The sequence below is a fragment of the Sipha flava genome, unplaced genomic scaffold, assembly GCF_003268045.1.
Source record: "Sipha flava isolate LNK unplaced genomic scaffold, YSA_version1 164_pilon_pilon, whole genome shotgun sequence".
In the NCBI taxonomy this organism is placed as follows: Eukaryota; Metazoa; Arthropoda; class Insecta; order Hemiptera; family Aphididae; genus Sipha; species Sipha flava.
This window is the reverse complement of record NW_020271825.1, coordinates 697,499-711,420: the sequence shown is the minus strand read 5'-3', so window position 1 is coordinate 711,420 and position 13,922 is coordinate 697,499. Positions and strand designations below refer to the sequence as shown.

Below are 13,922 nucleotides of genomic sequence, written 5' to 3'. Positions count from 1 at the left end.
TAAAATTGAAATTCTTATAAATTCATCAGTCAGTATACTCTTTTTTTTAAATAAGTGACGAATACGTTTTCATACTTATTTGTTTTAATATCTTAATTTAAAATTTTTTAAATAAGTGACGAATACGTTTTCATACTTATTTGTTTTAATATCTTAATTTAAAATTGAATAGCATAGATTTTTACTTTTTAATGAATTTTAATAAAAATAAAAAAAAATAAAAAAAATCCACTTTTCAATAGTTATTAGTATTTTTTTTATTGACATATTAGAATATAAACTGTGTATTTTAGAACGTCTGTCAAATGTGGACTCTAATTAATATTCTCGTGGGTTTCAATTGCATAATATATATGTATACGATTTAAATGTTTGAGAATGTTAGGGAGACGCTTTTTAAAATATAATAAAGGAGTACTTCCAATGTTTCTTTTTTTTTTGTAAAAATTTTTTACCGTAATTGTTCTTCTTTATTTTATAGACATTTATAAAAATTATGAATTGTTCATAATTTATTAACATTAATTTGTTTTTTATTTATTATTTTTTATTTTACCGGAAATATAATTTTTCAATAATCGTAATATATTATGTTATTTAAGTATATTATTAAAGTATATTAAGGTGTGATATTAATATTTTCTATTTTAAAATAATTGTTCTAAGGACACTTAAAAATTAGGAACAATTCGTGCGCATAACGATAATTTTTAAATTGCCTAATTTAAAGTTATGTGACTTTGAGAAATTATTTTATAAAATAATAAAACATGACTTTTATTTTATTTATTTATAATGTTTTAATGCGTAGTTTGAAAAAAATATCTGTTGTTTGGAAACTAACATGGGACAAAATAAGATTAATTTTCAATAACACCGACACGTGCGTATTATGTTTAATGAAAGGTTTAATAAATTATACTAGAGAAAGTAATTCAATTTGGTACTCCCACTTAACATACTTGCCTCACACGATTCGTTTTAGACCTCTTATAAAACGTACCTACTGCGTTTCTTCGATATATTGTGACTCTTGGGTCAATATATCGACAACAACAAACTTTTCGTTCACACTGGTAAGCTAACATACACATATTATATTTTTATATTAATTTACAGTACATTTTATTATAGTAATAACACTGCCATAATTGTTATGTATCAAAAGCTTTACAAACTAATAAAAATGTATATATTCAAATTTTAAGAATTAGCAAATTTAAAAAGCTAAATTTTATTAATTTGTTTATAGACATTTATTTTATTATAGATTTTGTTTTCAACTATTAAAAAATATGTATTTTATTTAAAATGTTTAATTTTGGTGATTATATTCTTAAATAAAGTTAATATTTATTGGGAAATCTTAAAAGTATAAAACAATAGGTATTTAATATTTTTATTTAAATAATTTTATATTTATATTATATATTTGATCATTTTTTGAATTTATTTTAAATGTTAATTTAATATAATTTGAAAAATAAAAATATGTTTTTGATGTAATGAAAAAATATTATAGCTAGGTAGTAATTTTCTGTATTTTAATTTATCACCTAAATATTGTATAGGAAAAAAATAAAATTGACAATTGTAGTAAATTAATTATATACGATGTATAATTTTTGTTTTATATTTTATACGTTTATTTAAAGTGTTATAAATTGTATTTGGATGAAGACATATTTTATAGAAGTCTATACAACACAATACGATCTTATATAATGAACAACTTTTTAAAGCTGCAATTCTACATTTTTATTCAATATAAATTACAATATCTACCATGATAAATATGTTACCAAACTAATTTATACATATATTATTAAACAATTTATTGAAGCATATCACACTTAATTAATAATATTTATGATTAAAATGTTTTATTTATTGTAAAGTCTGAGTAATTTATCTGATTATTAATCATGTTACTTAATTTTATACACAATATTTATACATATATAAATTGTATTTTTATTACAAAAAGTCAATAGCATTTAATCTAAATACCTACTTTAATACATAAACAATATAGGTACATATATCTTAGAACAATAAAATAACATAGATAATCGTTTTATTATTTTGTAATAGTTTATAGTTATATAATTAATATTTTACGAGAAAAAAAAAATACAATTTAATACTTATAGAACTCAATAATAAATTTAAATCATATTGAATATTTTTGATTTAACAAGGTACACAATATTAAATATTTTATGTTAGAATAGTACGATTTGTCAATGCAAATATTAATATTTGGAATAATTCAGCTTTTAAACTATAAGAATTTTCTCAGGATAATTCGTTTTAAAGTTGCATAAAATCAATAAATCAATGAGGGTTGCTACAGAACATGAAGTATATATATATTATATGCCTGTAACATTAAATTGAGTAGACTTTGTAATAGTATTACATTTATAATAACAGTGTTTATACATATGTTGGTCCATAATATAACAAGTTTTTGTTTTTCCATTAGAAAGATGAAATCATTTATGTTCGTTATGGTTTTGGGCACGTGCATGATGGCCATGTGCCTATCAATGCCCCAGGGATCCAAAGAAGGAGCTATTTTTACGAATGAAGCAATCAGGCAAGCACAGAATACACATCTGATACCGCAAAATGCTCAGATTCAGAAGGTTCAAGAAGGTGTTGAGTTGGCCGCGTACGAGTCGATACCTGGAGGACAGGCCATCAACCTGTTTGAAATTCTTGGTGACCACGTGCCCCCAGAGGTTGTCAGCAACTTACAAACTCAGGTCGATCAAGTTGGAAAACAATGAAAAACAACTAGATTATAATTTAACTCAAAATATAATTTAGTTTACTAAAATAAGTTTGAATAGCCCTCATTAACAGGTTTCAAGTACCTACAGTATTTCATAACATTTTTGATGCCGAGTTTTAATCCATCATGTATTTTGGTCTCTCACCATGTGTTATGTAATATTGTTATCGATTAGTTTTTAACAGAGAAAGTAATGTTTATTTTTCAAAGAAAGTGCTTTCACCCAATGTTTTTTTTTTTTTTTTTGACAAATATAAATACTAATGTAAATTTTGATATGTTCACTTTCTATGTATCTGGATAGTAATCAATTAATGTTTGTATACCAAAATATTACAAACAATAAATATGATATGACTTGATCTACACCAGTAACTATTTATTATATTTATCTCAAATTATATTTTTATAAAGTTTTTAGGATAATAAATTTGAATTCACATTAAGAAGAATTTTTTCTCAATTTGAATGTTTAAATTTATTAATGTTAAAGTTATTTATTTAAAAAAAAATTGAAAATACAGTAAAACCTTTAAGTGATATTTTTGCCAGAACATTTAAACCCGCATTACCCATCAAAAATAATGTTTTATAACAAGTCAAATTTTAAAAGGAAGATAAAATTGATACTGAAGATTATAAATAAAAGAAAAAAAAACGAAAGATTATAATCTTGTATTTAATGTATTTATTTTGGTAGGTTGGTAGGAATATTAAATTTTAAAAAGTTTTTTCGTCTTTAGAACTCGAAGGACAAATTTATTGATAATGAAACTAATAAATAAAGTCTTTGGTTGAATCGTAGAGGATAGAGTTTTTATAATCATCCCGATTGTGTGTATACAAATACTTAATTATGAATAATTATTTCGCATATAAATTATTTTAGCTGGATATTTTGAACTGGCTTTGATTCTTAAGAAAGATACTCATTATATAAAACTTGAATTGAAATCATACTTAATATATGTGTAGATTTGGATGTTAAGGAAGAGGCTTTCAATAGTGAAAGTTAGTTGGTGCTCATTGAAAATTTATAGTACATACAAGAAAAAATAAAATATCGATTTGGATAAATTCGATGAAAATGTACCTATAGCCACTAATGGTATAGAATCAATAGATATATCATAGTATTATTGTATATAACATTATTCTTAGACCAATCAACAATTAAGTACGGGGAATTTTAGAATAAATCTATCTACACAATTAATAGAAATTATTAGAATTAGGTATAATTCGTATGTTATTGTTAGACAGTTATTTTTATATGATCATTTTTAAATGTTCGTAGATGAATACTAATTTATAAACATTGGAATTAGCTACATTAATTTTTCAAAATGTTTTGTTACATCTATTAATGTAGGTATTATTTTTATTGATCAGAGAAAGCAAAATTATAATGATATGCGACTTGTAAGATAATGTTGTTTTCATGAAACCAAGTACCTCATAGCGGATAAGTCATCTATTTATTGAAGAACATTAATCTTAAACAAGGAAATATTCAATAAATACACATTATAATACTGGTAAAGCTTTCTCTCCAGTCCATAACTACCATTGAGTATAACAGTATACATTTAATGTATTCTGTACAATGTATAAACTAAATTGTATTACTTTCTGTTATGTATACTACTACATAAACACTTTCTTCGAGTTAATTTGTAAGTATTTTAGGCAATGTTTTCATGGTACAACACAAGGATAGGTAAAATAAGATGACATTAATTTTCTTATATTATTAATTTTAATCTTTGGGTTTTATCGTAGTCGTAGAGCTTAATCAGAACTTCTTGAAGTTTATAAATTAATAATAATATAAAATCATAACTTTTTTTATATCCCAGAATAAAAATTCGATTATTATTTATAAATGTAATATAAGTATTTATCAGGGCCGTAGCAAGGCGGGGTGAAAGGTGCCTACATCCAAGACATTAATCATGGGAGGGTGCAAAAATGAAAAATTTGAATTTGAATTTAAAAATTGCGACGGTAAATGTTGTATATTTTATTTACAAAAATTTCAACGTCCTTAGGATTAATTGAATCAATCGCTGAAAATAATATTTAATAATCATAATATTTTTGAATTAAAAATTTATAAGGGTAAATTTTGAAGTTTTGCCCTGGGAGCAATATCTGGCTGCTATGATACTTTTCATCCATTGTAATCATAATTTTAAAAAATACTTTAAAAAAATAATTCATTATTTTTCAAATATATTTAAATTTGATTTAAAAACTATAATAGAAGTCTGAGCGAAGTATTTATATTTTATTTTAAATAATATGAATTTCTAAAAATCTATATTTATTTATTATTTTGAAAAACAGTTTCATTGCAATTATGTTATCTATTTCATCAAAACATGACATTATTTAATTTTAAAAATATTGCTCTAAAGTTAAAATAAAATATTAAATTGTATTCAAAATTTGAAATAGTACAAGATAATAAATTAAAAACAAATAAAAGAAACGGACGAAACTTATAAGTCGAAGAGATTCAGGTGTATATGGCTATATTGGTCTTCTAAACCAGCGGTTCCCAAAATTTTATAATCACGGAATCCTTAAAAAATAGTTTGTGTTTTGCGGAACCCTATTGTCTTTAATTCCAATTCAACTCTAATTTTTCTAGAAAAAAAAGAAAAAATTAAATCAATACTTTAAAAAATGTTTTTAATGATATTTTTAATATTGTTAATGATTACTCTTTATTAAAATTAGTTTAAAACACAACTTTTTTTAAATAATATAAAATAAGTTTCTTAATAATCACATAAATCTGGCGGAACCCATAGCATTGTCCCACGGAACACACTTTGGGAAACGCTGTACTAAACTTAAAATCAATGTTTTTGCTCTCGAAAAACAATTCTGAGTAAAAGAGGTCGGGTGGATCAGTTAATATTTCTAAAGCTTGGTGATACAATAGTAAAACAACATTTTTAGACCCAAATATTTTTCTATCTTCTACATATTAGATACACATACAAATTAAAAAGTTAGGATAATTTACCAAAGTGGTACTGAATAAAATTATTAGTCCCCCAAAAATAAAATCCTAGTTGCGTCTATGTCTTTACACCAATATTTTATTTTGTAACGCTTATAAAACATTTTTGGGATTTTCCACTAATTTTTTTTTATTTACCAAGAAAATCTTTTGAAAATTTAGTATCCAATTTCAAGTCTTAAAATAAAAAATTTAAGGTTGTATGAATTTTTATTATAACATTGTAGCGAATTTTCGTGGATTTTGTCATTTTATCAAAATTAAATATTCAAATATTCGTGCTTATACATTTTTCTTGAAATGAAATGAAATTTTCAAGATTCCTTTACAAATATAGGAACGAGGAACAGAACAGGGTTCCTATTTATGAAGAACTTGAAAGCAAATTTTCAATAAAAAAAAAAAAAAAAAAAATTACATTTTATAATAATATTTTTTAGAATATATTAAATTGATATACTAAATTTTAATATTGGTAATAATATAGTAGCTATTTATTCTATAATCAATGGTAAAAGGTACATACATTTATTTGGCCTTAATTGGAATCATTGATTACCACTGATACGATGTTATTTCCAATCCATGTTTTTATTATCTAATATTTATGCATACAAGGTACTTAATAATAAGTTAATAATACTATAGACCACGGATGTACACCTGTGATTAAAAACTATGTAAACAAACTAAATCAATTTTGTTAAAAATTGGGACTTAAAAATACCTGTTTTCCGCCACTTTTTAATAATTTATTCCTATATGTTTATTGAATATTGTAAATGGGTAAAAATCAAAATTTGATTCTTTTGAAGTTCAATCTGGGTTTAATTAACTATTAGGAAAGGATTTGATTAAAAAAAATCAACCAATAGATTCTAGTTCAAAAGTTTTCCATAAAAATAACATCACTGACAATCAATTGGATTGTAAAAAAATGTAAAAGTAACGGGAACACGTTTCTTTCATGTAACTTGAACGAGGAATAGGAATAAATTCGTTTTTAAAAGGAACTTTCCCAACACTAAATACAGTGTAGCGGTAATACCATCCTTTGACGTATATAATAATAAAATTATTAGGTATATTGTCTATGACTTCAAACCTTATCATTTGTGTATTATTTAATCTAATGATTGAGCATTTGGTATTATAATTCATGACAAATTTTAAATATAAAATGTTATAACACTCTCGAGTCTAAACAGTAAATTAAGGAGTAAGAATTATGCATTTTTCGAACACTATAATGTTGATGGTAAGTTATCTATACGATAAAAATAAGGCGATATAATATTTTAATCCCTCAGTAAAATTACGATTTCTTATTACAACCTGAATATGATAAAATGTACAAATTTGAATTATTTGGTTTTTATTCACTAATCAATATAATTATAAACATTTTATTAATTTAATAAAAATGAAAAAAAAGTATTTTATTATTCACAATTTTAAATACGTTTAAATAATAAAAACGAATAACAGTAAAGTACTTATTGTATTATTTACTTTGTAAATTGTTGTTTTAAACAAATTTAATATTAATATTGATTAGTTAATCAAACTGTATTTTCGTTAGATGACATGACGGAAAATTTGTTAAATTACAATATAATTTTATGTTAAAAATAACGAAATATTTTTTAGTTATATACATTGCGTTAATGTAATTTAGTAGTGTGTTTATTTTAAAATAATACTGAATACTTATAAAAATTAAAATTACCTAGTTTCAGAAAAGTAAAATAGAGCTTTATAAGGCGTATTAAAATTTATAAAATAAAAAGTAGTACAAAATGAGCTATTATTTAGATTAGAAAATAATTTATACTTTTAGTAAATTTCAATGTTATGTGCCTTATATTATTTTTCCTGAATATTCCCCGAAAAAAGTAACATAACATATTTATATTTATAATTATATTCCATTTTATTAATTGTTTTCGAATATATTCTTGTTTTAGATGGAGAATATTAATTATCAACCGATGAAAGTTTTAATCTATTCATGTATTAAATTAGTTATTTTGTCATGTACAATTGAGATTTTTGGTAATCTAACCAATCATTTTAAAAATAAATATATTTAAGGAATTAAATAACTAAATACAAATTTATATATGATTATAATTGTCCGTCTTATAACTGTCATAACTCATAATAAGTTAATTAATTATTTATATTAAAATAATCAAGTATTTGGTTGTAAGTATATAAATTAAAGGGAGTTATGAGATTTACTTGCGTACGTTTGGTTTTTGAATAATTCATACTCGTACATATTTAATGCAGTGATTTAAAGGTTCATATGATATTGTTCTGTATCATTTGGCCCGAAAGTAAACATACTTAGTACTTTAGACTAAAAAAATTTTATTTTTCGAATTTTCTATAAATTAAAAATTGAATTTTAAAAGTGTTATACAGAAAATTTTTAGAATAAAATATGGAAAAAACGAAATGCTGGAGCCTAATTATAGATGTGTTTATATTTTCAAACTATGATGAATTATACATTTTTATAGGTTTCTAGAAACTAGATTTAAAAAGTATAATTTCTAATTTTATCAAATAAAGCAAGATGAAAAAATTCTCAATCATCTTTACTAAGAAATTGTTTTAGTTAAATTTCAAACAAAATGATTATTATAAAGTATAAAATTGTAAAAAATTAGTGTGCCATAAGGAGTACAACTTTTCCGAAACCGTCTGGTAAAGCTTTGTATGTTTTGTGTACAATACTAAAGCAATAACAGTTTAAATCATTACTAGAATAATAACTGTATTGACGACGTCTTAATTATTTAAAACACAACCACTCGAACTCCATAACAATTTGGTCTCCACACGGGTTTTTCTCAGTGAGGCCCAGTAATCATTTAGTAATCATTTCATATTAATTTAAATAAAAAAAAAATTAGGTAACAGTTTTATTTTATATTTCGATTAGAATGGTGAGCTGCGGTAATAATGTACTATCGATAAATTTAAATGTTTGATGAATGAAATGATTATGGTAATTATGTAAACTGTACCTACTCGTTATTGCTGCCGTAACTGGTTTATTTGGTTTTGTTGTAATAAGTTGTGATTCCAGTTAAGAAGTTTGTATTAGGGCTTACCTCGTTGGTATTTATTTGAAATATCCGTGAATTTAATGAGTCTATTGGATGAACCTTTACGACCGACCTGCATTTATCTTATGTTATAATTGTTAATGTTTATTTGTATAATTATTAACTGTCACTGAAATAAGTTAAATATATTGTAAACGGCAGATTAGTGTTTTCACAAGAATACAAAGTCCAACGATTTTGATATTATTACAGTATTTTTATTAAATTCGCGAGGAAACCGTTGTACAAAACCACGCATTCGGTCAATTATTCGATTATTACTGTACATAACTTGTTTGTATGCACATATCAAATTTTGCTCGTTGGACGTTTTTCGCGATTTGTGTAAACGTAAAATGCAAACAAAATACGGTTCTACTCCTGTACTTTTCAAACGCAACTGTTGTTGCGTTACACGCGCGCCGGACATGTGTGTAATGTTCGTACGGCAGTGAGTGTACGTTGAGTCGAAAGAGTTACGGTTGTGCACTTGCATTGCTTTGGCTGCGAAAAAATTCTTATGGCCCATATGCAACGATTGCGGTCCGTAGAAATACAATGTACACGTGCAGTACACTTACCGTGATATGTACGTTATGGTTGTTGACCATACACGACGCGGAGGGTAAAAAGCACTGTGCGGTGTCGCGGTGTGCGGCGGCGGCGACCACGACAACGGTTAGGTTAGGTAACCTTTACGTCATGTTGTTTGACGTCGCGAATGCATCGCCGTTCGGTTAGAAGCTGCCGCGCTTTGTCGACGGTGTTACCGTGCAGGCGTAATGGCGTCGACGTCAGTGCCGGGCTTAAGTCTTCGGCGGCCAGAATGCAACGACTTGTTGGAAGCTTTTTAAAAAAAAATTTAAAAAAATTATTAACACAAATCTTATCTACATCTACCAGTACAATAAAACAATTACATTACGAATGCGTTAAAAATATGTCTCAATGTCTAATAAACATAATTGTATGTTATTTGTTGAATTAATAATCGCGTTCTTCGGCCACTTTGTTTACTGAAATTTTTTGATAACTAAATGCAGATCCCGATAACTAAGTTATCGTAATCAACACCCATTAAAAAGCTGCTTGGAATTTATTCAGTTGATGATAATCCTATTGATAGTATTTATCATGCACAATCTCCACAACTGGAAAGAACACCGGAGAAATAACAAGACCAGATAGTTTTGATAAGTTGGTAATAAGTATAATAAATGATTATTTTAGTAAACAATTCTAGCAATCAGGTTGTTATAAGTTCTAACGCCAAGACAAGTCTATAATTCAATACTTGCGAATAAAGAGTTTTCAATGTATTATTATTGAATCAAGATATATTATTTCGAGTCATAAAAAAAACTAGGAACACTCCTGTCTCCACTGATAAATACGGCATTTTCTGATGTTCTGTATACCATCATCATGTCCCGTCGTGTTATGGTCCATGCCGAATCAAGCAATTTCATTGGCCGATTTTATTCGTAACCAAACCCGTGGTAATCACACTACTACCACACTATACCCGATAGTTGAAAATATCCAATCATTTCGTTGTATGATTAATGCGACGGTCAGTGTACGAGCGATAACTTGCTAACTCGATATGAACTAATAATTCTTATGAATACAATTTTTTTGCATTCAAGGCCTATTCGAAAATACAGTACAATAGATAATATGTGTTAACTAAACACGGAGTACACGATGTTGGTGGAATAATACCGTCAACGTCTACTTTGTGGTATATCGTGGATCCGGTCAAGAGAGGTTGCTCGGAAAACAAAACTCGAAGCACGCTCACTCACGCACATGTACACACACACACACACACACACACACACACACACACACACACACACACGCGGACTACGCGATGTTGTGGATATTGTGTATGCACGCGAAGAGGTATGATGCACGGCAGGACGAGGCGCTTGGCCAACGGTGTGCGCGACGAGAACAGTCTGTGCTTGACCACGCGGTCGTATGGTTATCACTCTGCGTACGATGGTTCGTCCGTGGATGGTCGCGTTCTTACTTCTGCTAACGAATCGGCGATCGTTCACGACCAGCCAGCCGATCGCCGCCCACGCAGAAGCCGCATTCGAAATCGCCGGTGATGACAGCCACACCACCGCCAACAACACTACTACCGGTACGCGACATTTTTAATTATTATAATAGTTTGTTAAAACAGCGAACATTTTAGTCGGTAAGGATTTTGATTTTTCGACCGTGGTAGCAGTAACGTATAACATTAAGTTCTGCAGGACCAACATTTAGGACAGTCCCATGTATTTCAAGTATATATATTTTTTTTTAAATTTAAAATCTGTATTTTTTTAAATTATACGATTTAAAACGGTTGAACAATTATTTTTAGAATTTCGGATAGGCTATATTTTATACGACAATGATTAGCTATAGTTAAATATAAATATATAATTTAAAGACAATTAGTTGCAGGAAGTTTTTTCTGAAGATCCTTCATATGCTATAAGCTAGTAAATCGGAACGTAATAAAAGTATAAAAAACTGATTAGTTTGCATGCATCATATTTTAATGTTTTTTTGAAATTTGATGTGGTGAAAAATACAATTTTTTACAAACATAATTCGGTAACATGTTGATTTGAACAAGTCAGATTAACTGTTATAACTTAATAGTATATTTTTAACATAAAAGCCTTTGTAATTTAATTCTAGTTATTGAATGTATCTAGTGATATACTAGTATTACCTAAATTATTTTTTCTCATCGGTGTCTTATAACACTAATGTCATCCACGTACACATATTATTTTAAAAAGCTTACATTTTCGTTCTGTTTTTATCTACAATTGTAGTATTGTATGTTTATAGTAGTTTTGTAGATATACACTAGAAAACTACACACTTTGATTATAATTACAAATAAAAGGTATAACAAAACGCAGTGAAACAATATTATAGACGGTTTTTTTAAAAACAATTATTTGTTTTTTACGAGAAATTTTTATACTACTTTAAAAAACTAATACTTTTGGTACCATTAAATAAACAAAATCGCATACTTACTTGAACTAAATATTGATTTATTATTGATATAAGGTATAAAAATACTGGTATTTTTATATAGTTATAAAATGTCCAAATACTATTTTTTGCTTTGTATAGGTAATTGATGATAAAGCCAACCAAAATACATAATAGTATATGTAATATATATAATAACAATATTCAATTTAAATGTTTTAATTATAATATATTTTTAAAAGAACATTGATGTAAATTAAATAAATCGAATTTGCTGTTATACAACTAATTCGTAAGAGTATGAAGCAGAGATTGTATAAAATCATTGTTTAATATTAATCAGGTATACTTAGAATTATATACGTACTATTATTGTTATTATTGTTATGTATGTAACAATGAAGATATTTTTCATCTGTATTATAATATTTCTATTGATCTTCTACTTTATTGTTAGTTTTGATAATTTGTCTTCACTTAATTGTATTTTAGTCACATAATATTAAACCAATGAATTGTATTACAATACTTTTGGGTTTAATGAGAGGTAGGATACAAAAAAAAAAAATGTGACTGTACAAGTTATTTCTATAGATAATGTCGAATTAAATTTACTATAAATAAACACTTACGTGCACACCTTTTATTATAATTCGGATTATAATTATTTATCATTTATGTGTAAATGAGTGACCCATGTTTCAGTATTTATTTATGCATATTTTATATTTGATAATTTTTGTGCAGATTGAATTTTTTTAGTTGAATTATTGAAATCTAAGTTTATTATAAATTTAAAAATTTTATGTTGTTTAGCTCATTAAAAAGATTACAAACAAAACATCATTAACCATTAATATGATAGTCTTAGTATCATATCGAATATATATATACGAGTTATAACAATTATAATTTGTTAATTTAACCTATTTTTTATGATTAGTTGATTTTATAAATTTTATGTTTAACTTGTTTTGTTAATGTTGTTTACGACTGAACTCAGTGGCCGGGTTAGTTTTCTCACATACTTAATTTGTTGTAGAATAATTATTCGTAATATATATGTTACGCATATTTCTCACACTAAAAATGTCTAGATTTTTGGCATTTATATAATTTTTAATATAACTCTATGAAATTATAAATGTAATAATTCAAGGTCACAACCATGTATAAATATATACTGTAAATTGTATACCACATATATATGTACATCATATATTTAGTGTATAAACATTTTGAGTGCTGTAATGCTTGTAGTGAGTTACGTTATAGATTCAAAATATAATTTTCTATCACTCTATAAATTTATTTTCTCAATAATTTAAAATTTTAATTATTTTATAATAATTTATAGACTGAGATCGATTTCAATCGTAAGAATAAGATACTTAACCTATCTATTTATACATATAAATAATTGGTTCGCTTAATTGTTTGTGGTTGGTTGAGTATTATAGTGACGCAAGTTAAGGTACATCATTTTTCAGGCATCAATTAATTTTTCTGTATGTTAAGTTTATGTATTTCTATACCATTTCAACGCATACAATTGCATCAGAAACCGTTGGTCTAATAGCATGGAAAGCAACGGAAATCCACCGGAAATAAGAAGAAATGAGTATATGAAAAAAAAGCATCAAGTGCTTATGAGAATAGATGGATTGAAAAAAAAAGACCTATGACATTTTTCTTAAGAAAAGATTGCCCGATCGGTTCTAGTCGGGCAATTAGTTAATGACCAACATGGTACATGGTCCATTTTAAATAATTAGCACACAGGGAATATTATTTTCTTTCTGTATCTTCGCGTTGTCTTTTGTAATTGCACCGCCACAATTAAAAATACATGTCTCCAGACGGCCACACATCAAACTATGGATACAATACGCAGTTTAATAAATACTCACACACACACACACACACACACACACACACACACACACACACACAC

General features: G+C 26.2%; 2 protein-coding genes across 4 annotated transcripts in view; both read left to right on the top strand.

The window, feature by feature from the left end:
* Positions 1-968: 968 nt before the first annotated feature.
* On the top strand, positions 969-3,054 carry LOC112679562. The gene is made up of 2 exons (XM_025549415.1): positions 969-1,076; positions 2,489-3,054. Exon 2 carries the CDS (start codon positions 2,493-2,495, stop codon positions 2,793-2,795), a length of 303 nt encoding a protein of 100 aa, XP_025405200.1. The 5' UTR covers positions 969-1,076; positions 2,489-2,492; the 3' UTR covers positions 2,796-3,054.
* A 7,850-nt stretch (positions 3,055-10,904) lies between these two features.
* The window catches only part of LOC112679563 (mucin-5AC), a 20,594-nt gene continuing 17,576 nt past the window's right edge, over positions 10,905-13,922 (top strand). For all 3 annotated transcript variants that reach the window (XM_025549418.1, XM_025549417.1, XM_025549419.1), the window contains exon 1: positions 10,905-11,108. In XM_025549418.1, the coding sequence (XP_025405203.1) occupies positions 10,940-11,108 (169 nt within the window). In that variant the 5' untranslated portion in view covers positions 10,905-10,939. The remainder of the gene's footprint in view (positions 11,109-13,922) is intronic.

What these genes read in the sequence shown, in the direction of transcription:
- LOC112679562 (XM_025549415.1), top strand. Translation starts at nt 2,493, where the DNA reads ATGAAATCATTTATGTTCGTTATGGTTTTGGGCACGTGCATGATGGCC.